The following is a 26,222-nucleotide window of genomic DNA, read 5'->3' on the forward strand; positions in this document are numbered from 1 at the left end:
TGGACTCAGACAAATAGAATAATCTCAAGCAATAAAAACCTGGACATGGTGATGGATGCTTGTCATCCCAGCTACACAGGAGCATAGATGGAGGACCACAGTCCAGGTAAACATAGACATGAATACAAGATGCTATCTGAAAAATAACTAAAACTAAAAGGGCCAGGGACATGACTCAAGTGGTAAAGCACCTGCCTACCAAGTTCAAATTCCAGCTCCACTGAAAAGAGGGCCAGGAGTACTCTGATATCAAAGGCAAACAAAAGAAGAAAATTACAGCCAGGAGTGGTGAAACACATCTGTAATTTCAACACACTGGAGGCTAAGTTAGGAGGATGATGAGTTCAAGGCCAGCCTGGACTACATAGCAAGTCTCTGTCTCAAAAGAATAGGAAGAAAAAGGAACAGAAGGAAGAGAGAGAGAAGAAGGATACAAAGAAAGGAAATCACAGATCAATATCTTTGATGAACACAGATGCAAAACAACTTAACAGAATATTAGCAAATCAGATTCAAAGCACATTAAAGGATCACTCACCAAAATCAAGTGAGATTTGCCCAAGTTTGGTTTAACATATGCAAGCAAATTAACAAATGCAATGGATTAACAAACCGAAGGGGAAAAATCATATAATCATCTTGAGATGCAGAAAAGGCATTTGAAAAACCCAACAATTTATTATAAGGCCTCTCAAAAGATTGGTACAATACAATAAAAATAGACCGTATCTCTTTAGCCCACAGATAAAACAATGCTCAATGGTAAAATACTGAAAGCTTTTCTCAAAGATCAGAACTGAAACAAGTATACCCACTCCTACATTCTATTCAACATCAGACTAGAAGCACTTGCCAAAACAATTAGAAAAGAGAAGGAAATAAAAGGCATTCATGTGGGGAAGGAATAAGTGACATCAATTCTGCTGCTGGTGTTATGATTTGATACCTAGAAGAGTCTAAAGACTCTACAAAAATGTGAATAAATAGTCACAGATTACAAAATACTAAGTAACAAAATTTGGCAGCATTACAATACACTAACAACAAACTGTCTGAAAAAGAAAACAATGTCTCTTACAGTAGCAACAAAAAAAGAAAACACTTAGGACTAAATTAACCAAGGATGTGAAAGAGCCCTCCATTGAAAACAGACACTGATGAAAGAAACTGAAGACACCTGTGCTTATGGGTTGGAAGAATTAACACTGCTTTCATGTCCATATTACACAAAGTCATCTACAGAGTCAATGCAAACCTTATCAAAATCCCAAAGACATTTTTTATGGAAATAGAAAAAAATCCTAAAATGCAGATGGAGCCATAAAATTAATTCAAGACAATCTTGAACAAAAAGAACAAAGCTGGAGGCATCACATTACTTTATTTCAAATATATAGTAAGACTATAGCAATCAAAACAACATGGCACTGATCTAAAGACAGACGATTAAACAATGGAACAGAATAGAAAACCAAGAAATGAACCCATCCCTTTATGGTCAATTGGCTTTTGGTAAAGCTATGAAGGACATAAAATGCAGAAAAGACGTTCTCTGTAATAAACACTGTTGGGCAAACTGTACATTCACATGCAGAAGAATAAAACTGTGCTTGTCTCACACAGTATACAAAAATCAATTCAAAATGGATAAAATATTTAAACATAGACTTAAAACAGTAAAGCTACTATATGAAAACAGCGAGAATGTGACACATTGCCAATGTCACAACATTGTCTTTGTTTTGAAAGATATTTTTAAAATTTGACCCTAAAAATTCTGGCAACAAAAGCACAAGTTAGATAAATGGGATTACCTCAAACTAAAAAAGCTCTGCACAGCAAAGGAAATAATTAACATAGTGAAGAAACAACTTATGGTATATTTGTCAATTTAATGTTATTACAATGAAGTAATTCAGGCAACTATCTTTATAAACAGAAAAGGTTTTTACACCTCACAGTTTTGGAGTTTGATCACTTCTGGCAAAAGCAATCCTGGCTGCAGTCACAACATACATGCAGACACGTATCAGACACGTATGCATGTAGGAGCTGTGCAGCAAATGTCAGAGTAACAGAGACTGGGGCCTCACAGTCCCTTCTGAGAGAATGCCAGCATGACCTAAGTACATCCTATGAGACACCACCTCCCAAAGCTTCTACCACCTCACACAGGATACTTCTGTGCACCAAGACTTTAGTCACGAAGGATGAGCACTGGGGCACAGACCACAACCAAACCATAGCACAGCAACTGGGAGAAACTATTTGTAAGCTCCATGCCTGAGGAAGGGTGAATTTCCAAAATATATAAGAAACTTAATTCAATAGCAGAAAAATAATTCCAAGAAACCCAATTAAAAATGAGCAAAGGGCCTGAATAGACATTTCTCAAAAAAAAGACGTATAAACAACAAAAGATATAAGAAAAAATGCTCAACGTAATCACTAGGTAAATGCTAACTGAAACCACAATGACATCACCTCATGCTTCTCAGGATGACCTCACACTTGTTAGGATGGCTATTATCAAAAAGAGGGTAGACAGCAAGGGTTGGTGAAGCTATGGACAAAGGGAATTCTGTACTGTGGGTAGACTGTCAGTCAGTACAGTCACTGTAGAAAATGACACAAAGGTTCCACAAAGCACTGAAAACAGAATTATCCCACAATTCAGCAATCTTGCTTCTGGATAGATATCCAAAGAATTTGACACCAGTGTGTTGAAGAAATCTGCACTTGTATGTTCACTGCAGTATTAGTCACAACAGTCAAGATGTGGGTCAAGAGATAGAAAATATACACAATATATACACAATGCTTAAAAAAAAAGAAGTGTATCATTTGAACCAACAAGGTTGAAAGTGGAAGACACAGCACTCAGTGAAATAAGCCAGGTCCAGAATGATAAATATGAAACAATCCCACTTATGTGCAAATTTCAGACAGTCAGGTCATAGAGGTAGAGTGCAGAAGTGGTTTCCAGAGGCTGGGGGGAGGGGAAGGAAGAGTGTTGGCCAAAAGGAACAAAGTTCCCATTACGCAGGAGGAATATGCTTCTTGCAGTCTCTTTCACAGCATGAAGGCTACAATTAAAAATAATGCACTCTCATTTCAAAATTGCTAAGAGGCTAAGTTTATGCTCTCACCACAAGTAATGGCAAGGATTTGAAATGATGCATGTGTTAATTAGCTCGATTTAATCATTCTACATTGCATACATATATTATATCATAGCATCACTTTTACACCATAAATGCATAAATTATACTTTATCAATTTGTAACCTTAAATTTTTAATTAAAAATTAAGAAAAATCCTGACATAAATTAAAGAACATCTAGAGCTTAGTAAAAAAAATTTACTTATCAAGACTTCTAGGATGTAGCTAAAGTGACACTTAGAAATGAATTTATAGTCATAAATTTCTTAAAAAATAAAGATTGGTCATAAACATTGTAAAATACAAAGATTAAAATTTGTTACTTAACACAAAAAACTAAGATATTTGTGGTAGGATAAACCAAAGGTGATGGGAGGAAGGAAAGAAATAATAAAGATAATGAGAGCTATTAAATTAATAGAATAAACATAAGCAAAACAACAAAAGAGAGGATGGGCAAAATCCCATCTGGTATTTGGATAATGTAGACAGCTTGCAGGAGGAACAAATCAGGAGCATTTAAATCATATTATGAAATTTTTAAAAAAGATAAAAGTAGGTAAGTGTTTTAGAAGTTGTAAGAGAATGTCATGAAAATGAATATGCCACTAATTACAAAAAGCTAAATTAAAAAATGGAGAAAATAATAACAAAAAGACAACCAAAGTAAATTATAAGTATCAAAACAATAGGCAAATTTTCTTACCCCTTTAAAAAGGAGTATTTTATCATTAATTTAGGTATCTTATCATTAACTTTATCATTAATTTAGCTGATTTACACAACTTCTAAATGACAAGTGTTCCCATTATTTTAAATTGTTCCAGAAAACAGAGTGTTAATTCCATCTTTTTGTTTTCAGTTAATACAATTTTAATTCCAAAGCAGGACAAAGATAACATAATAAACATCACTACAGAAAATTCTAAATAAAACACAAAAATAATTGAAGCAAAACACATGTAAAAAGAAAACATTATATTAAGCCCAAGTGGCCCAGCATGGTGGTACACATCTCTAATACCTGCAATCTGAAGGTTGAGGCATGGGTATCATGAGTTTCAGACCATCCTGGACTGCATAGTGAGACCCTGTCTCAAAAAAAAAAAAAAGTAAAAAAAAAAAGAATTAAACTCAAGTGTATTTATTCAGAAGTGGAAGAATGATTCATTATGAAGAAAAGCATATAATTCACCATATCAATAAATTAAATAAAAGTGAAAAATTATATGATCACCTTAGCATGTATAAAAACCTAAAAAGTTCTTTGCAAATTTTAAATAGATAGGAACTTACTTAACTGATAAGATTGTTTCCCAAAAGACACACACATATTGTACTAAACTCTAGAAGCATGAGATCAAGGCAAGAATGCCTATAATCACCCAGAAATCCAGCATTATCCTAGAGCCACTGAGTTACAAAAAGAACAGGACAGTAAGAGGAATAAGAATGTTTAAGAAATGGATGAAATTTTCTAATGCAGGTAATTGTCTTTATAGAAAATCCAAGATAATCCATAAGTTAAAAATTGAGAGAAATTTCCAATTTTACATCCTTGAGATGCCAGAGGACAGAGTTTGAAACTGGAAAAGCAGTAGTAAAATTAAGAGAAAGGCCCAAGAAAGAAGGCATGAGCCCCAAAATCTGTATATAAAAGTCTGCCCAAATTTTGGGGTGAATATTGAATTAGTGACACATGGGGATGATTCCACAGATGTGACAAAAACTTAGCTGAAATCCACAAAGGGAACTTGCAGCTGAGCTGATGCACAGGACCCAGGAGACTGAACTTAGAGTCCTAGCAAATTAAAAGTCTTCTGGAACAAAAATCAGCACACTTAAGAGGACATAACTAAAAACAGGCCCCATATACATAACCCACTCTGCTAGGCACATGAAGAAAAATGAAAATGTGATCTGATTCAAGGGGAACTGTAGTGAGTAGAAACTAATTCTGTATCTACTTAGATGTTGAAATTATCAGAAAAGATTTTAAAACAGCTATCATAAATAAACTTGAGCATTTAAAGGAAGAGATAGTCCCAGTAATGAATGGGTGGGCAATGTTACTGGAGAGAGGTATGTTGTATGTATCCCATACAAAAAACACTAATAGATATGTTGGGAATAAAAAACATGCCAATGAATTGAAAATAGCAAATGGTCTAAGAGAATTTTGGAAATTGCAGGGAAAGAGAAAATGAGGCAGGTTGAAAAGTAGTCACTAGAAATTTTTCACCACTTAAAACTCTTTACTATGCCCAATTTAATGTACAACAAGAAAAAAAGATAGAAGGGTAAAATTTTTTTATAAAAGGAAATTGCCTATATTAAAAAAATAATAATAATAAGACAGAAAAAAATGCCATAAAAAAGCCAGCCTCAGTGATGCATGAGATGAGACCACATGATTTTAATGTATGTGCAAGTAGAATCCTAGAGGAGAAAACAAAGAACATGCATAAGTTTTCTGGAGGGAAGTCAAAACCTTAAATTTACAGGTTCAAGAAGGTCATCAGGACAGATCAAACAGAAACATAGACACGTTATAGCCAAGCAGGCAAAGTTCAAGCACAGAAAAAAATTAAATCAGCAAGAGAAAAATCATATATCACCTTCAGAGAAGCAGTGTTAGAAATTTGAGTGACTTCTCCAACAATAGAACATATATCGTCTGGAAAATAATCTTGGTGTATTAAATGTTTTAAGTAGTTTACTCCCAATTAAAGTTACAATTTAACGTGGTTCCTTCCTTTCCTCATACTGAAATGTTGAATGTTGCTATAACTCAATTTATCAATTTTTTCCCAAGTTCTCTTTTTGGTGTCATATTCAAAAAGAATTCCCCTAACTAATCAAATGATCCAAAGAGCAAGCCCCATAACTACGACTTTCACAAACTTTTCTCCAGACAAATTCTTCGGTGGGCAAGAATCTGTTTCTTCTTGGTATCTTGACTCACAGAAGAAGTCATAAACTGAGTCTCCTGCTATGGTATACAATCAACATGTAACAGTCATCTCCAATGCTTTAGTGTCTCAAGTATTGATCCACTATAATCAATGCCATCATTATCATCTTGCTGTATCTGTGGTAACCACTGATATCTGCAATTTCTATAGATGCTAACTGAAAGGTACAATGTGGTAGGAGGTGGAGGTTAGGGGTCTTGCTTTAAGGATGAGTTTACACAGCAAATAAATTTTTTAAAATAAGATTTTATCTTTTAAGGACAGTCACCACTACAATGCCAATGGAGTATTAACCCCCTCATGATGTTCTAAACAAATGCTCAACTTAGTTCATTCAAAATTTGTTTTCTCATATTTTAGAAACTCACTTGTCACTGAAAATATCAAACAGAAGCTGAAAAAATCTGTTTTCAAGCCTTTTTGTTCAAGTTTTTCCCAGCTGGTAATATAACATTTCTTTCAAGAATTTCCCAGTTACAACCAGTGCTATAATCAGATTGGCCTGACTTCTGATTTTTTTTCTTATAGGCTTATTAAAATCTTCTTCATTAGAGTCACTTGATTGGTATGATGAAGCAGAAAAATGATGAAGGTGGTTACAGAAGTGAAAATAAAAGAACAGTAAAATTTTTGTTTTATTTTGCCTTTTCTGATGCTGGACAGAAGAAGAAGATCATTTTATCAATTTATGTCCCATGTCTCCTAGAAAGTGAAGACCTGTTACCTCATTGGCAGGTAAATTAACAAGACTGGATAAAAACTCTGGATATTGATCCAGAACCCAAGCTCGTCTTTCAATAAAAGAGAAAAAGCACTTCTCATTTTAAGCCTTAACATGATGTCCTATTATTTGTTGAACTGCAGCCAAAGGAAATTAATGGGCAGGCTCCTTCTTGACACTCACTCTGCAAGACATTTCAGGAGGACTTTAAGAAAGAACTTTGAAATTGGTGCAGATTCCCATCTGCTCATCTGACTTAATTTCAGTCCTAAGTGGGGAAGGAAAATTTGCTGAGCAGGGAGAAGTAAGGAGGCCCCATAAGTTTTCATGAGGCCAACTATCCTGATCGTAGAGGAGAAGTAAATGTCTGCAAAATATGCACAAAGTCTGGGCAGACAAGGTTAATGGGATGCCAATGTAGAGCATGTCACTTTGTGACATGTTGATTCTGGTAGAGCTTCTCTGTATAAATTAATCAAATTTTTCCAGTAAATATCTATGATGAGAAGAAGTGACAACAAATATCCATCCTTAATAGATGCTTCAAGAAACAGATGTCAGGCATGTTAATGATGCAATAGATTTATTGGGAAATGCTTGTGGATGAAAGAAGAGAAGGAGTTTGAGAATCAGGGAGGGTCTCCAGACTGTGACCCCTAGTTGGCACCCTAGTTGGCACTCTGAAGGAGAGGGGAAGGAAGGAGGATTGGGAAAAAAAATGTCAGACTGTTGCATAGTTGCACAAAAGTGTTAGCAGGCATGAGACAATCTCCCATTCAGGAAATAGATCTACACTCTAACCTTTGCCATGCTTATCCACTGGTTGGGACTGCCTAAAGGAAGTGAGGCATGGACACAGGAATGGATCCAGAGGGCAAAAGTCTGACACTGTCAGTCAACTATCCTTCCTTTTGCAGGAGATCCAAGTAGCATGTTTTCATGGCTGCCATGATATAAAAAAAAGTTCTTACAAATCAATAAGACAGGAAAACTCCAAAATAAAAATAGGCAATGGACATTATACCAAATTGGCTGTCAGCCATTCAGAACCATCACCCTCCACCACCACCACACACATACACACACATTCTTCTCCACACTGCAATGACTGGAAGAGGTTCTACCTTTGGGATTCTGAGTTGTTATCCACCCATGAAAGGAATACCTATGGGATTTGGGAACATTGAAGATGAGCAGAAGTCACAGTTCACCCTGTGCCAGTCTCAGGCTTCCTCCAGCGTACATGGAGGTTTTCCTGTGGGCTTCTGTGTCCTGCACATCTGTGGAGCTGTAGGCAAAACACATTGTTGGTTTCTTGAGATTTTTCCCCTTCCAGATTTTCTGAAAGCAAGTAGCAGCTTGCCCAGATATTTCCACCTTCTGTAGTCATCTTTGACTTCTTTGTTCAATTGTTTGTAGTTTTCTTTATAGCGGTCTTGCACATCTTTGTTACGTTTACTCCTAGGTATTTGATTTTGGGGAGGGGACTATGGTAAATTGAATTTTTTTTCCTATTTTCTTTCTCAATCTGTTCATTGTTGGTGCATAGAAAGGCTAAATTGATTTTGTATCCTGCTGTTTTGCTGAAGCTGTTTTATGGTGTTTAGGAGTTTTTAGGAGGAGTTTTTTGTGTATGACCTTTCTTTTAAATGTTCATAATCTTTAATCCTCTAATTACAGCTATAGAAATTAATCTTAAGAAAAAATGTGGTACAATGTTGCATCTAAGAACATTTATCATAGTATAAGTTATAAAATTATAGGTCAGAAATTTTTGCAAACCCTAAATATCTTAATTCTTCACTTTATCCATACTGTCTTAGCCTGTTCAGGTTAGCATCATAAAATGTATTGCCTAGGTAACTTATGAACAGCAGAAATTTATTGCTCAAAGTTCTGGGAATCAAAAAATACAAGATCAAAGCACCAGCAGATCTGGTGTCTGGTGAGGCCCTTTCCTAACGGCCCCTTCTATGTTTTCTCACATGGCAGAAAGGCAAAGATGCGCTAATCCTATTCATAAGGGCAGAGCCCTCACGACCTAATCACCTCACAAAGGTCCCTACTCAATGCCACCACCTTGGGCATTAGGTTTCAGCATGTGACTTGGGCAGGAGAGGGGACATAAATATTCAGCTCATAGTATGTACACAGAATTAAATTGCTATGTAGCTGGAATACATTAGGTTTTGGCACAAATTTAATATGAAGATGAGTTCATGAAATATGCAAGTGAAAAATAAGATATATAACTACATGACTACAGTATTGTGTAGAATGTATACAATGAATAATCTGTGTATTGTATGCACACACATAATGAATCTATGTATGCATTTGTTTTTCTATGTATATAATTTATACCCATGAGCTAAATCTAGGAAATTGTGACAAATATTTAACAGTGGCTATTTCTCCAGTGATAGGATTACATATAATGTTTTCATACATTTCTGACTTTTAAAATATACTAAACTAAGCATGTATTTTATAATTAAATACAAACCAGTAAGCATTTTAGTGTACCCATAGCAGTCAATCAGCCAGTGGAGAAATGAGGCAAAGTGTTTGTACACTTGGGATGGATATTGATTCAAGTTTTTTTACTTTCTTTATCAGCTAACATTTGACAAAGGAATTGATGGAAATTGGTTAACATGGCTTAGCTTACATTTGCTATGCAAGAGTCAAGTTACCTGGTCCTGTATAGACAGACTTGATTCCCTGTTTCCACTATGATATTCCTATAGCTTAGGAAAGGCATGATGTAACTCACAAGATTCTGAGCAAGTTATTGTCTAGGGATGATGAGAACTTAGGCAAATGAAGCCAAAGACAAAATTATTATCTCAACAAAGCCTTCCTTCAATGACGTCTGTACACTGTGCAGTTTTCTCTGTTCGATAGGAACACAATGCTTGTTTGTATTGATGCTGCATCAATATCTTTCTGAGCAATGTTCTTCATTTTCCTCCCACTTGAACTTTTTAAGCCTTGAGAGAATTAGTTGAAAAACCAGGTCTTTGGGTGGATACTGACATTAAGCCCTCTTTCTCTGTCACTTGGAATCATAAATCCTGGAAAACAGTCCTAATTCTCTTGTGTGTTATTTTCTAAGAGAATGATTGACAGACTTTTTTTTAAAACCTCAAAATCTCTCACATTTACTTCGTTCCTAATCACTGAGCCCTGCCAATTGAAGGCATCAGGTATGGGTGGACTGTCTAGGCCTTCACACACACACACACACACACACACACACACACACCATTGATGCAACTGTTGTCAATCTCCTTTCCCACTTCTGTCCACCCATCTGAATCCTGCTCATCAAGCAACATCTCCCACCAGCCTTCCCAGAGCCTCCCCTTCACTGGATCTCTCAGTCTCTATCTGAGACCTCACCTGAGGTTTACACCTTAGGTTGAAGTGAGAGAGGCCCCTCATTGGGGTTAAGACTAAGGCTTTCCCCTCAGGACAAAGGGTCCATGGGACTAACATGCTATGCGTGCCTGAAGCCTGCACCTTCCCTTATAGCCCATGCTCTTGGGTCCATAAAAATCCCTTGCTGTCAAACAGCCACACAGTCTTTTTCAAAGTCTTTAGATCTTTTACTTTGTCCCATCCAACAACATCACAGGTACATCCTAATACCCAAGGCCAGGAGTCAGCTACCTGTATATGAGGTGTTCACCCTCATTCACACAGCCCCTCAAGTTGTGGGGCTAGAAGGGAGTGGGGAGGAGGAGCAGCCAGTGTCCAGAGCCAGCTTTCTGAACTTGTCATGTTGAGTCATTCTGATTTTGCCATTGGGCCCACGTGAAATCCTCGGGTCATTCTGTACATCTTAAACTGAGTCTTCCAGTGTCCATGGACTACCATGAGTTATTTCAATTTAAGGACACATACAAGGTGAATTTGTTCAAAGTACATTATATTCATGTATGGAAATATCACAATGAAACCCCTTTGTGCAATGAATATATGCTAATAAAATGGTTTTCAGTGAAAGAACACACTACATAAACAGAAAGGGAAAGGAGTGAAGGATGAATAATACAAGAGTTGATACATTCTGAGCAGCATTCTTGACACAGATGGTTCATTCAGTCCCATAATGATCCTGCCGGGCTTCATTGCCACCCTTTGAGAATTAGGAAAACAAGACTCTGAAAAGCTGACTTTTACCACGGGCTCACGAGAAGATGGAGACAGCGCCGTCAGGGCCTCACTGCCCTCTGCCCTGCGTCTCCCTGGTGTCTGAGTCATCCATATCAACCTCGCCCTCAAAAGTAACTATTCCATGGATACTTTCCTGTTTGTGAGGTGACAACATCTGAAAAGCAGACCCTGATGCTTCACTTTGCAAAGACTAGTGCTCAAAGGAAAGGAGCAGATTTGAAAGACCTGACTGGTCCCATATGTGACTTTTCTGGCAGACCTAGCATCAGCTAGTTCCTTATCCAGGGTGAGGTATGGTCTTATTTATTGAGGTTGCAGGATTAGGAATCCCAAAGACCTTCGTAAATTTTGACCTTGCACAACTGAGCAATTTTCAGTTGTTTTACTTGCAGATAACACCACTTCCCTTGTCTACCATGGCACAGATCTTACTAGGGAACAAATGCTCATAGCATGAGGTTAGTGAATATGAAGGGAGACACATGCATTCTGCTAGGGAATGAGATTTCCGAAGAGGAGCCTTTATACACATATTCAGTGATATGATATAAAAATGGCAGGGAACTGGAGAGCAGTGTCCTACACCCGAAGGGACTGAATCCCAGAGACAGTAGGTGGTTTAGTCATCAGAGTGGGCTCAGGCTACAAGAGCAGTATTTCCTGTCTGCTCATCCAGTGTACTCTTTCTACAGCTTAACATTCAGTGTACGGATTGAGCAATATATTTTTAAATAATATTAAAGTCACATCAAAACAAATGTAGGTGGTGGGTGTGGGCATTGTCTCTAGAGACATGGGGGCAGGGAGTTTTGTGTATAAAAGAAAAGGAAATTAAATACTTAGTCTTTGATGGTACAGGATTCCCTCAGCCTCCTGTGGACATTTCCCTGCATCATGATATTTATTGATATAAAAGAGTCTTCCAAACATCTCAATTGAAAAAGGTAATGAAAAGAATAAAGTTTTGTTCAAGGGAAGGAATTTAACCATATACTACTGCTCAGAGTTATCATTTTATTATTAAGCTTAAGGAACCTAACAAATACTCCTAGAAATGATGCATTATCTGCATCGATGAACATGAAGGAAAATGACTTAAAAAGCAGGAAAAATTTTTGTTTCATTTTAATTTTCTGAAACACGCATGATTTTATTCAACCTTAAGGGAAGTAGAGCATGGGATTTACCAGGAAGAAAAAAATAAGTAAATAAGACTGGTCGAGTCAACTTTCCATACTCCACGTATTAATGAATCTAAGAGCATTAAAGAGAAGTGACACTCACTGGTTCAAGAATAGGTTTTCTTACAAAAGCTGGAAAACTACAGCGAGACCATAAGGTTTTCAAAATCCACTTGTCTACAGAAGTGAAAGAGGATTATATTTAACAAAGATTTAGATGTACTCACTTTCTGGAAGTATTTTATTACAATCAAATTTATTAAATTTTATCCTATTTACTTACTTTTAAAACATCTGCAAATGATATAATTTACCCGCACATCTAGTGTAACACTATGTCTCTGTATTTTAACAAACCTGGGCCTCGTGTTAAATTAAGCTGTTCAAATTGACTTTTGAGGGGGATTTCTGTGAACACACCACATACACAGTAAATGCCTTGAAAGGGAGAGTGCCGATTCTTTTTTAAAATCAGACCTTTTAAAGTCATTTACTCTAAGTAACTTCCCTCCCCCAACACACACACACACACACACACACACACACACACACCTTTTTAAAGAAAAACGAAAGAAAAAAAAAAAGGGGTGGGCTGCAGGCACTTCTGCGGTTGCCAGAGAGGAATATGGTAAGAGCAGGAGATTACGGTACTAGCTGGGCTACTGCCTGTGTTGCTTCAGCGGGAGCTGCAAAGTTCCTTGCCTGTCTTTTCTGGTGTCGAGGAGACGAATATTAAAGGGGTGACTGTGGAGTTAATGATTGGCTATATTTTTTTCTCTTTTTCTGTGTCCACTATTTTAAGAATATTCAGGTAAAGCAGTGCGACTCCAGAATTTGAGGACATCCATGCTGGAGGGGTGAGTCAGCGAGTGCAAAAACGATTAGGATTTAGTTCCTCGGAGACTGTCCCCTTCTCAGCGACCAGAGAAGAGGCGATAGGCAGCTCCTGGGACTGAAGCTGGCCAACTTCTCCCCGCCGTCACGCGCTTCGGGTGAGTGCGCGCGGCGCGGGGCCACCCGCAAGGCCGGGTGGGCGAGGACAGCGCTCCACTGGCCTCCAGGTGAGACCGACCCCCACTTAACCCAGGGCCTGGGCTGTCTTCCCCCGGTTTTATGCAAACACCCTACCCCATCGCCCTTTCCCATATAGATTCTGGGAAGTTCCTTCCAGTTAACAAGTGTTTGCTTAACCCTCTGTTTCATAGCCCCGAGTAGGAAAAAGCGAGTTCTGCAGTGGCAGGTCTTTAGTGTCGCCTATGAAGGCTTGAATTTGGGATTTTCACAGTAGCCTTCGCCTGGGATTCTTGTCTCAGGGCCTAAACCTAGATGGAAAGTGGGCACGTCCCCACACCCCGCACTCCTGTCCAAAGTCCCCGAGGACCTTTTGCGGTTGTGGAAATCTAAGTTTCTTACCCAGATCGTGGCCCCCAAACCAGAAAATCCAAGGCGTCCGAGGTCCGCTGGAGCGCAGGCTTGATTTTTATACGCCTACAAAACCCGCAGTGACTGTCACTTGCAAAGCCCCTTCTGCAGAGCGATGCGCGCCCCACCCCATTCCCCAGCAGCCCGGGTGTGGCTCGCGCGGCTCGAGCCCCTGCGGCTGGTGACTCTCTGTCTTGGAAACCCAACCAGGACCGACCTGGGTGGCGTTTAGCCCTCGGGACCGCTGGGCTTTGCTCGGGACCTGGCTCTCGGGCCAGCTTGGCTGGTAGGCAGACCCGCGCGCTCTGAACCTACCAGTGCAAATTCCTGTGGCGTGAGCGTGCGTGTGGCACTATCCCTGCGGTTCCCGGGTCTCAGAGGTTCCCTCTCCCAGGCCGCCCCGCTCCAGGTGACTGCAGTGCAATCTGTTCAAATGACTACCGGGTAGATTCTCCGGCTTGGCTCACAATGACCCACGCCAGCCAGCCTCAGTCGCGCCTGGGAGGCTTCAGGATTTTATTTTTCGGACGCCGACGCTTGGGTTTTTTTAAATTATTATTATCGTGGGTTTTTCTTTTCTTTTCTTTTCTTTTTTTTTTTTTTTTGAGGGGAGGAGGTGCTTTAGATCTTGAACTTGGCCAGAGGTAGAGAGGCAGAATATGCGCAGGCAGGATCCCGGCAGTGAGGGCGCAGGGTATGCAGCACGCAGTCCCTTCTCGTGCCCCGGTGTCGCCTCGGATCTGTTGAGTAAAAACCGCTCCTGAACCGCAGTGTCAGCGGGGCTGCCAGCACGGCCTAGCCCTCCAGGGCGCCTGGCTCACCGTGCACCTTTCTCTTTGCGCTCTTCCAGCAGGACGCAGGCAAACGGAGCTCAGGCGCCACCTCGGTCCGGTCGCAGGAAATATTTCACACCCGCATCACCCAGCTCAAACACGAGCCCACGATGGAGAAGCCTAGTCGAGGGTAGCTGCGGGCAGGAGTTATCATCTGCAGCGCCCGGATGCCGATGGTCCCTGCCTTTCAGCGTCGACGGCTGGCCCATTCTAGCCCGATCAGCCAGATCAACAAGGAGCCAGGCTACGTGCTCTTCTAGGCTCTGGGCTCCGTCTATGTACCACTGACCATCATTCTGGCCATGTACTGCCGCGTCTACGTGGTGGCCAAAAGGGAGAGCCGGGGCCTCAAGAAGGACAAGTCAGACTGGGAGCAAGTGACATTACGCAATCATCGGGAAAATGCTCAGGCGGAAGGAGGCGGGGTGGGCAGCGCTGAGAACAAGACGCACTTCTTCGTCAGGCTCCTCAAGTTTTCCCGGGAAAAGAAAGCGGCCAAAACGCTGGGCATCGTGGTTGGCTGCTTCGTGCTCTGCTGGCTGCCCTTTTTCCTAGTGATGCCCATTGGTAAGTCTTTGCAGAACCATTTCTTAGTATGTAGGGGTCTGCAACCCCCAAGACTCACAGTCAAGGGTAGCAGAGGGGTCTGCGCGTGAAAAGGCTCCCTGATGAAAATGAGAAGTTTCATTCCCTCTACCCCAGTCTCATTCACATCAGGTTCTGGGGCACTTTTTCAACTACTGTAAAGTGGCCGCTAATTGATGCAGATTAATTGGTCTCCTTAATAAGAGTGCCAACTTTTCTTAGTGCCTTTAAGCTTATATTTAATTTAAATGTACCCCAGCTCTCTGACTCTCAGTCTCTACCAAGGGCTTGGGCAGATCATGAAATGCCACTTTCACTCTGCTACTGAGGAGGAATGCAAACTCCCTTGGCCTGAAAACAAGCAGCATGCTGATTCAGGGCAAATGTGTGATTTTAGTATTGCCTTTGATTGCTCATAAGGGTTTATGTTGCTATATCTGTATTAAATTTATTTTCTGGGGTCAGCGTGGAAGAAACAAAAATTATTTTATGTCCAAACCAATTTAAACCTTAAAGAATTCATATTTCCAGTAGGTAAATATTTATTCCTTTCTTTTGTGAGCTAAGCATTAAAACATACACTACTCTTATCCCACATCACCCAGGAAGTTGTAGGTGACACTGTTTGAAGATAATACAGTGAAGTTACAAATCCAGTTTTTTACAGATGCTAAATTAGCTGTTGTCAAAACTAATTAGCTCATTATATGTACCAGCAAGCTGATCCACTTGGAATAGTGGTTTATCTCTGAAAGACCTTCAGTGAGATCCCAAAATGGTTGTTTGCTATTTTTAATTAGTGAACTCAAACATAGAAACACACATTGATTACCCACTACCTCTTAGCAAACAGATAGTCACAGTAAAAATTCATAAAAAGTCCATTTCAAGTACCTCAGTGCCAAATTTCAATGGCATGAATGTGAAGTACTTCACTTTGCAACTGTGTTGTAATTGTAGCTATTATATCTGAGTGCCAAGTATGCTTCAGACATTTTTATCTTACTAGTTCTTTCAACAACTTTTATCCTGAAATCACAGGTGGGGAAAGGGATTCTTCAGCTTCTAATACCACAGCCACCTGTAGCTATTTAAATGTGAGCTGAAATTAGACAATATCAAAATTCGTTCCTCAGTCTCACTAGCCATCTTTCAAGGGTTCAGTGGCCACACATGGCCCACTGGCTTCTGTCTTTGGCAGCAAAAATACAGATTATTGCTGTTATTACAGAAACTTCTATCCAACAGCACTTCTAGAGAGGTCTTTCCAGGTCCACCACCTGGTCTTCCACTGTCCCTGCCTGTCATTGTTATTTAGCTTGCAACTGGAAGGACATCACAGCTTTGAATTTACTGAAATAACATTCTTTACCAAGCCTCTGCCAGATCACCAACCTCCCTGCTTCCCACCTTCCTGCTTCCCACCTCTTCCTGACTCTTGAACTTGACACATTTATCCACATATCTGCTTGCTCAGTATTTATTGAACACTCGTCTTAAGCACTTAGGGTGAACAAGGCAGAAAAGTCCTTGCCCATGAGATGTTTGCTTTTTTTTTTTTTTTGAGGAAACAGATGTAAACAAATAAATATAGTCCCAAAAGTCAAGAATTAACAAGCCCTAACAGGTAATGGAACAGGTGATCTTGAAAGACCTACCTGGAGAGGGACCATTTGAGCAGAGCCCTGACTGTCACAAGGAGCCAGGACTGTAAAATCTGCAGGAAGAGCTCCCAGACAGAGGGCACAGTCAAGAACAGAGATAGGGGAAAGCCTGACTTGCTTGGGGAAGAGCAAGAGGGATTGTCTGGCTGTTATTTTAAGGGATGATTCTGACTGATGACTGGAGAATGAGCTACTGGGGGGCAAGAGTGCAAACAAAGAAGCCATTTAGGAGCTGTAGGAGAAGTCAGTTGAGGGGAGAGAGGTCAGAGGTTCTGAGGCCCTGGACTTGGGTGAGACAGGTAGAGGTGGCAAGTGTCATATTCAGAAGTTACTTCAAAGATAGAGCTACAAATTTGGAATGAGGTATGAGAAAAGAGGAAAATTAAGGATAATTCCCAAGTTTGGGACCTGAATAACTGGGTAAATGGTGGTGATTTTTACTATAATAGGAAAAGCAAAAACAACAAAAAAACAGAGAATGACAAGCTTGGAAGGAGCAAGTAGGAGAGGGAATTTGGATCATTATCTGTTTTGTACACTATGCTGAGAATTGTCTGTTAGACATCTAAGTAGACTGCCAGGTAAGGAGTAGACATGTGAATTTGGAGTTTAGGTGCACCACCAGTAAAAACCAGAACTCAGCAGCACCTGCAAATCCTCAGGAATGGAGAGCTGGGGCAGGGTGGGGCGGGGAAGGCATTGAGAGAAAAAAAGATGGGAACTAAGCCTGGGGGTTCAGATACTTGGGTGTCAGGAAGAGAAGGGTGCAACCCACAGAGGAGGTAGAGGAGGGGTGACCTGGGAGGCAGGAGGAAATTCAGGAGAGCTGAGGCAGAGGAAAATGTTAGAAGAAGGCAGGAATACTCAACCATGTCACACACGGCTGCTGGGGAAGTAAGAGGAGGACTGGGGACCAACAGCAAGTGGACTTGGCAATAGGAGGTCCTTAGCAAAGGAGGCTAATGGCTTCCATTGACCAATGGGAACAACACCGACTGTGTGCTTTCTACAGACAATGAAAGGTGAAGTAGGGACAAGGAAAAGAGACAAGTCTTTGGAAGAGTTTGCTAGAGTGGTGCTGGGAAAGGGGGTTTTGCTGGGGTATCTAGAGGGTCATCATTGGTGGGGAGAGAGCATCATCCTAAGTTCTCCTGGGATGGTGGAACAAAGAACACTAGCAGCACAGGCAAGAGAGAAGATGGGATTCAGTGCCCAAGAGGAAGAAGTGACAAAGAAGGCAAAAGGTGTGAGCACTAGGCAAGAAGCCAAGGAGGGAGAGATAGAGGTGTCTTCCAATAATGGGCTAAGAACAACGAGGAAGGGATAGGGTGTGTGGCAGTTCAAGGAGCAAAGAGATGATGTGAACACCCACCTCTGAGAGTGGGAGAAGAAATACACCATGCAAACGTGGTGGAGTCCGAAGTCCTGATGGGACTTAGGGGAGTTAAGTCAGGGACTTAACATAGCACAACTGAGGAGGCTGTGTGACGCTGGCCATAGCTGAGCAGCTGAGGGTAGAGGGATATGGCTAGGGATGGATATGAGTTCTAGGTAGCAGGGTGAAGAGGGGACAAATGTCCGTTAAGGGACACAGACTGGGTCAGATTAGAGCACACACGGAACCAGGGAATAGAAAAACTACAGGGACTGTGTTGGTGACCAGTCGCTGTAGAAAGATGAAGTTCCAAGGCCAATGTCCTGCAGGGGAAGGTAGAGGTATCAGTCTTCGTACAGCCTCCCTCCTAGGTCTGTGCTCTCAGGGGGTTAGTAATACTGAAGTGAAGACATAATGGCAGAGGTGTGTTGTGGTAACACAAGCTTCTGTATTCTGTCTCAGAGTCACTGGACTTCCTTTAAATCCTAAGTCAGGGTGTGGCCACAGTGAAACTGAAAAGTTACACCTCACAGTGTCTGACCAGGCTGCTCAGGAGAGCAAAGGACCCCTAAACCCACAGATCTGCAATTTCCTAACACCAAGTCAGTGCAAAGCTATTTTTCCCAGGGTGTATGGGTGGTTTAAAAGGCCCCAGCACAGAGTTAGACAGAATGACAAAGATGGGTAAAGCAAACCCCATCCTTATAGGGCCTCGCAATCTAGTTAAGGAGACAAACTGTGAATGTTGAACACAGGGCTAGGAGATTGGTGCTCTACTGGCATTATTACCAGATGCTGAGGAAAACAGCACTTATCTTCATCTGGAAGTCATCGCAGAAGCTTCCAGAAGTACCACTGCTGACTGAGCAGGTGCTTAAAAGAAGACAGCACTTCTTCTGCTGGGCTCTCAGCTATGTGTTATTTGTTTTTATTAACAAACTTAAGTCTATTTTTCATGCAAAATGTGAACCAAAAAAATAAATACACCATTATGTTATCATACCCAAGGGACATAAGCTTTTAAGTATGACAAGTGCTCTCCAGGGAAAAAGAGGTTATCAGGCTGCACTAGGCTGTGGGGGACCAAGGCAACAAAGATGAAACCAGAGCAGGGCTGAGCATGGCATACAAAAAGACTTTGTGTCCTCCTGGCTGTCACACCTCACTTTTTCCAAACTTCTCTCCCCTCAAGGCTGTTCTGCTTGCTGGATTGAACAGTGAAATTGCAGGTAGGAATTCAACTTGCCTGGTCTTCGTTCATTTTTGCATCCCAAATGCTGAGTTGAAATGCAGAGCCCCTCAGCAGAGGGAGGTCACATTGGAGCTTGCTGTCTGTCATTTTTACCTGGCAGTGAATGTTTGCAAAAGTACATTTTGGTTGTGGAGATGAGTAGAGAGAATAAAAAGGTGTTATCCTTCAACCATGGAAGAGAAGGAAGGATGAAGACAGCCTCCCAGAAAGCTTCACTGCCTGGAGCCTGTGCGTCATCTGTACCTGTTTCACCTCCATGTCTAGTGCCTACTACTTCCAGAGGCAGTGGGCCAAATGGAAAAAGAAGACAGGGATGAGATTGAAACCTAGGTTTTCTTTTTCATAAAACAGGCCAGCTGCCTCCCATCATGCCTAGTACAGAGCAAATAGCAACAGTTGTTAATCTTAGCAGGATTCATGTGAATCACGGGTTACTGACAGGTTGACAAGGATGTTGAGGTGGAAGGTGGATGTACTTGGAGGTACAAGAAAGAGAGAGCATCAGAAAGAAAGGGATGAGGGGGTCAGCGTTTATTGAACTTGCATGTCTGCATTCTGGACACATTCTCCAGTTTAAATAAAAAACCTGGACCTATGCCATTGCTATTAACTCTGAATCAAAGGAGGCAGTATTGGGTTGCAATGTGACTTACAGGGACAAAGAATATTTGAGAATTATGTTTAAAAAGAGACTGTGGTAGGGAGGGAGAAGATGGGATGCTTGGAGAAGGTGGAGCTGACCAAGTGTTCACTAGGTAGAACCAATGATTCATCCACTCAGCAAAATTTCATAGTGCACCTACTGTGTGCCAGGCAGCTAGAGAATCACTGGTATAACAACAATGAATCCCAGCCCTAATAGAGCTGAAAAGCTGCACAATTAAATCCTAGCAAAGTACAGAGGTGATATATAAACCATGCAAGAAAAAAGAGCCAGTATATATGATCATATGCAAATTTCATGTAATGACTGTGATTTCTCAGTGAAGACCAGAGATAACCCTAAGCATTGTTTCACTGAAGGTACAATGGGATCAGTCCCCCTTTTTTGCAGTCCTGGGGTTTGGACTCAGGGCCTCCCATTTGCTAGGCAGGTGCTCTAATACTTGAGCCACACCCCCAACTCTTTCAAAAAATTTTTTTTCTTTTTTTTAGCCCTTTTTTGCTTTAGTTATTTTTCGGATAGTCTTGCATTTTTTGCACAGAGCTGGTCTCAGACCAAAATCTTTCTACCTATGCCTCCTACATAGCTGGAATTACAGTTGTACGCCATCACACCTATCTTATACTGAGATGGGTCTCACTGATGCTTGTAAGAATTTTCTAGAAGGCCACTGTGGTTGGACATAATTGGTGTCAAATGAAACTGGTAGCAGAAGGACCAGACTAAACAAGACTTGGTAGCCATTTTACAAGTTGTCTCTATCCAAAGATGACCAGGGAACAGAGATGACATGATCGAATTCATATTTTAAAATATCAAAGCCTCAGTTAAAAAAAAAGAAGATGTGATCAGACCAGTCAGGAGGCCTTTCCACAGGACAGGGTGAGATATAGCCTGCCAGGTGTGAGCCTTCTGACATACCTGTTAAAATTCTTATTTCCGGAGCTGGCCTCGCCCAGGAATGGCTCCTCACTGCCTCCAGCGTCTGGATTTACAAGGAAGCACGTCTCCTGATCACAAATAATATAACCAGACTTGGCTTTAAATTAATTTTGGCTCTCTCCACAAGACAAAGAGTGACGGTTTACCATCCTATTCTGGAGATATTGACACTGACTTCTCATGGTGCTTTGAACAATGGCTGACTCTCCCAATCAGGCAAATCTCATGTTGAATAAGTGGTAACTCCTTGGTCACTTAGCAACAAGCATGGTGGTGTTCCTTCACGCACAGTGTCACAGTGGGCAGGAGGACACTCTTGGAAGGCAATGTCTTTGTCTAACAAACTTCCTATGTTTTAACTGGGGTCTCTAGCTTGCTGGTGTGACATTGTATACTGATTTTTATTGTAAGCAGTGTATTTCTTTGCTATCTGAACATTTATTTCCACATTGTTGTTAGTCATTTAAATTTTTTCTTTTGTGAAATCACGTACCTTGCTTTTGAGTCACTTTTGTTTTCTTTTGGTGGTACTGGGGATTGAACTCAGGACCTTGGCTTGCTAGACAAGTACCTTACCACTTGAACCAGCCCCTTTTGACTTAGTTTTTGTTTTGTTTTTTTTTTCCAGATAGGGTGTTGTTTTTGACTGGGCCTCAGATCACAATCCTCCTATCTCTGCCTCTCATATAGCTGGGTTTATGTACATGTAATTTCCCCCCCCCACACTTTTTTTTGAAGTAAGGTGTCATTTAACTTTTTTTTCCCTAGCTGGCCTGGAACCAACATCCTCCCATCTCTATCTCCCACACAACTGGGATTACAGGTGTATACCACCATGCCTAACCTTTGGGCTTCTTTTTCATTTGCTGTTCTTTTTTAACTGTAAGTTCATTTTATCCATTGAATATATTAATCATGACAAAAATATTGAGTTGGCTGACTTCTAATGTGAAAAAAATGTGGATGAAAAAATGTGGCTTCTTTATTTTTCAAAAACCCATGTGCTGGATTTTCTAAGAAATACACACACACACACACACACATATACTTTTATTTTAATCTAGTATTAGAATACTATTAAATGGATCATTATAAACAACAGAAATTTATTTCACACAGCACTGGAGGCTGGAAAGCCCAAGGTCAAGGTACCTGATTTTTAGTGAGGGCCCACTTTCTGGTTCATACAGCACCTTTGAAGTGTTCTTTCACACAGTGAAGAAGCAAGGCCTCTTTCCTAATCCCCTCCAGAGGCACTGTCTCCTAATACATCAAGGGTTGAGATTTCAGCATCTTCATTTTGGGGGACACAAACACCCAGACCGCAGCACTTGGCCTTTCAAAACTGCTCTCTAAACTGCTGACTAAGCCATGTATCTTACATAATCTCAGGGTAGTCAGGGAGGGCTTTTCTGTCAGTTTTTCTGTCACTATGATGAAATATCTGAGGCAATTAACTAATAAAATGAAAAGATGTATTTTGCCTCATGGTTCTGGAGGCTCCAGTCCAAGATCAGGTGGCTCCATTGCTTGACCCTCTGACAAGGGTGGAACATCATGGCAGGAGAGGTTGGAGGAGCAAAGCACTCACTTCACAAGCCAGAAAACCAAGCAAGAGAGAGGTTGGGGGACCAGGGCCCCATAGTACCCTTTGAGGGCATCTCCTCCTTACAATAGCCAGCAAACCTCCCGTAAGGCCCCACCTCCTAAAGGGCCACAGCATCTCCCAGTAGTGCCACACTGGGAACCCAGCCCTTAATACATGGACCTTTGGGGACACTCAACATCTAGACTATAGCACTGCCGTGGCCCTAATTGTGTCCTGTTAATTTGTTTATTTCAATGTCCTGCACTGAGAACATTAATTAACCCATCTAGTCCTTCAGTTCTGGTCTCCAGCCTCACGCTCATGTCCTCCCGAGGAATCTGAGACTGCTGGCCATGGACCCTTGTCCTGCCCAATGGCCCAGCTTCACCCAGTCCTTACTGCCACCACAGACCCTCAAGATTTGCCTCTGACTCTACTAGCTCCTGGCTGGGTGACACTTGCTCTATGACCATTAGCCAGGGAGACGCTTGTTCCCAAAGGCTCCCATGAAATCTCTGTCAACTTCCAGAGCCAGATTCTCTGCACTATTTCCATCCCTGGTCTCCGGACACAGAGAGCCCTGCAGCAACTTCACACCAAACCCATGAAGCTAACCAGACTTGCTCCCTGTCCTGCCATGCTGACTGTCACCTTAGCAGGTGTGGTAGTCCTCAGTTAGGGACCCCCTCCTCCTGGACACCCAAAATAGAGAGTGGCAAAAAGCACCTCTGCCGGGCTTTGTCGTCACACCTGTATCTTTAAATGCCTCTGTCATCCTTGTGGAGAGGAACTGAGAACAAATGCTTGGCCACCTCCTTCACAACCTCCTCCTCCTTATTTTTTTTTAAAGCTAAACAGGACACTCTTCTTCTTCATCTTCTTTTTATTCATTTTATTTATTTTTTATTCTTTATTGTGCTGGGTAGGGGTACATTGTGGTGTATCATTGTTATTGATTAGATTTTATTGATGTATAGTTGATATACAGTAAAAAGCAGACACTTTAGGATATAATTAAATGATTCTGAAAAAATTGTATGCAAACCTGTAACTACCATGTCATTTTTGTGGTACTTGGATTTGAACACAGGGCCCTATACATGCTAGGTGAAGTCTCAACACTTGAGTTGTGTCCTCCCTCTTTTTGTTTGCATCTTGTATTTTTTTCTCTTTGTTGGTACTGGGGTTTGAACTCAGAGCCTCATGCTTGCTAGGCAGGCACTTTAGTACTTGAGCCACTTCGCCAGCCCCTTGCATCTTCTTTATAGAGTTTCACCAACTTTTCCCAGGCTGGCCTTGAACTCATGACAGGACACTCTTCTGAATCATGACCTCCTCTTTCCCAGGGTGTCACATGCCTTCTATGATATAACAATAGCCAGTGGACTTCTGGGAGAGACAGAGAGAGGGCTAAGAGGGGACTAAAGATGGGGAATTTCTTAAAATATTATAAACCTTGCGTGTATGCATCTTATTGTGTCAATGGTTCTTACAGACACATGAACATAGGAAATTTTTATCTAGTCCTACATTTTAACCTCATGGAATTTGCCTTCTGCAGGGTGTCTGAAGAAACCCCTCCAGTGCTGGTCAGATGGTCACCTTAGAAGAGTCATTTCTATTAAATCTGGAAGTTTCTGTTTGTATTTTGATAGATGGTGTCTAACTATATTAATTTTTAAATGAGTTTATCCAGACACTCTCAAAAGCTTTATCAAATAATCCATCATTTCCTGTCTTTTTGGAAAACCACATTTATTGAATAAAAAAGAGTCTTCAATCATTTATTTCTCTCCCATTTATCTGTCTCTCTGCTCTCACTTTGATGTCACATTATTTTAATCATAAGCCATTTTGATAGTTTCTGGTTTAAAATATCTGGATGAATATTCTTTTTCAAAATGATCTTGTCTATTCTTGGATGTCTGTCCATCCAGGGAACCTCTGGGCTCATTAAGTCGCTCTGTGTATTCCCAGTCTACTTGTGAACTGTTGTTTTCCTTTTGCTTTTAATTACGCTTACTAAGCTCTCCTGAAAAAATGATTATAGAATGGTGTTGAGAAATGCTGTTTTGGTATTTCAAAATTAGGTATGTCACTGGCTGTTGGTTTTAGATTGATATACTTCATCAAATCAAGGCTGTGTCGTTCTACAGCTTACAGAACTATCTATACAGATGGATTTTAAATGCATTTTAGAGTGCAATTTTGTAGAAAATGAATTTTCACTTGTACAAAGCACTGATTTTTCAATACCCACCAATATAATGTCCTTTTTCTGTTTTTGGTTTTTTTTTTTTTTTGAGATAGGGTGTTTCTAAATAGTTCAGGTTAGCCTCAAACTCACTATGTAGCCCAAGTTGACCTTGAACACAAGAATGTATGCATGTACCACCATACCTGGCTAATATAATTTTTATTGGCATTGATTTGGTATATTTTATTGGCACTGGTGCCCTACTGTATTCTTGGATTAGATGCTACTTGGTCAGCAGGCATTATTCTTGTTATGTTACGACTCCGTACTAAAGCTTTTGCTCCAACTTTGCATTTCTATTTCTGTGTGAAGTCAGTCTACTGTTCTGTTTTACTGGACTATTTGTCACAGTTTGGTACCAGGTTTACATTAACTTCAAAAACAAATTGTAACATTTTTCATTGTTTCTACAGTCTGCAACAGTTTAGATAGCACAAGAATTATGTGTTCCTTGAAGGTTTGAAAAACTTGCCCATAAAATGCCTGGGCTCAGTTCCTTTTATGGATGCTGCTCTCTGACACTGGTTTCTGCCTCTCCCAAGAGCAGTGATCTATCTTGATTGTCAGATTTGAGACATTTTATTCCTTTATTTTCCATTTTCCTTGTCCTCAAGCTTTGCTATTTTAGCTTGGATTTATACATCAGTTCTGGAGCCTTTCATTCCTTTGCTATCCTTCTCATTTCCCATATTACATACTTATAATTTTGTGTTTTGCATTCTCTGAAACTTCCCAGAAGACTATTTTATTAGGTCTTTCAGTGAATCCAGCTTCTGGATTTGTTAATTATTTTAATTTATTCTACAATGCATTCATTTAGTTAAATAAACCAAGATTTTTCTGTTTTATTTTCTGGCTATTTTTGCATTTCAATATTAGCTTACACACAGAATGTTTAATTTGTGTATGTTCATTCTTTCCTTTCTAAGATTAAAAACAATCAAAGCTGTGTGGCTTCCTCTAAGCAAACTTTTAACTCCTTTCCCTGTGTTTTATTAGCCTGCATTCTCATCCGATTGGTTCTTATTTTTACTTTTGATATTTCCTTTGTTCCGTATAGATAAGGAAGGAGTTCTCAGTGGTGGTTCATTTAAAAATTGTCTACTCTTTTGAAATTAATTCCTAATTGACTTCACTATGTTGAGAGAGTATGAGATACATACTTTCTAGCTATGGAAATGAGGTTTTATTTAGGACTTGCTATATAATCAACAATTTACATGTTTGATAGATTTAATGTTTAATAGATAAATATATTAGTAATTTTAATAGTGGTTCTTTCAGCTCTCCTTTACTTATTTTTCTTTTACCCTATCAGCAATCTATGTTATTTGTCAAATGCTGAAAGAGCTATGTAAGCTGTCCTACTGCTATGAGTTTCTTCCAGTGGACCCATTTTCCTTTACAGAAGTTCATGT

The 26,222-nt window shown here is 40.5% G+C and overlaps 1 protein-coding gene across 4 annotated transcripts in view; it reads left to right on the forward strand.

Moving 5' to 3' along the window:
- The window catches only part of LOC109678496 (alpha-1A adrenergic receptor-like), a 171,820-nt gene that overhangs the window by 43,110 nt on the left and 102,488 nt on the right, over positions 1 to 26,222 (forward strand). The window contains exons 2-3 of one of the 4 annotated variants that reach the window (XM_074052402.1): positions 13,025 to 13,283; positions 14,495 to 15,044. In XM_074052402.1, the coding sequence (XP_073908503.1) occupies positions 14,780 to 15,044 (265 nt within the window). In that variant the 5' untranslated portion in view covers positions 13,025 to 13,283; positions 14,495 to 14,779. Of the gene's footprint in view, positions 1 to 12,797; positions 13,284 to 13,857; positions 15,045 to 26,222 lie in introns of those variants that run through there. The other 3 variants (XM_074052405.1, XM_074052403.1, XM_074052404.1) reach the window with 3 other exon arrangements.

This window comes from Castor canadensis, chromosome 13 (assembly GCF_047511655.1).
Source record: "Castor canadensis chromosome 13, mCasCan1.hap1v2, whole genome shotgun sequence".
NCBI classification, from domain to species: domain Eukaryota; kingdom Metazoa; phylum Chordata; class Mammalia; order Rodentia; family Castoridae; genus Castor; species Castor canadensis.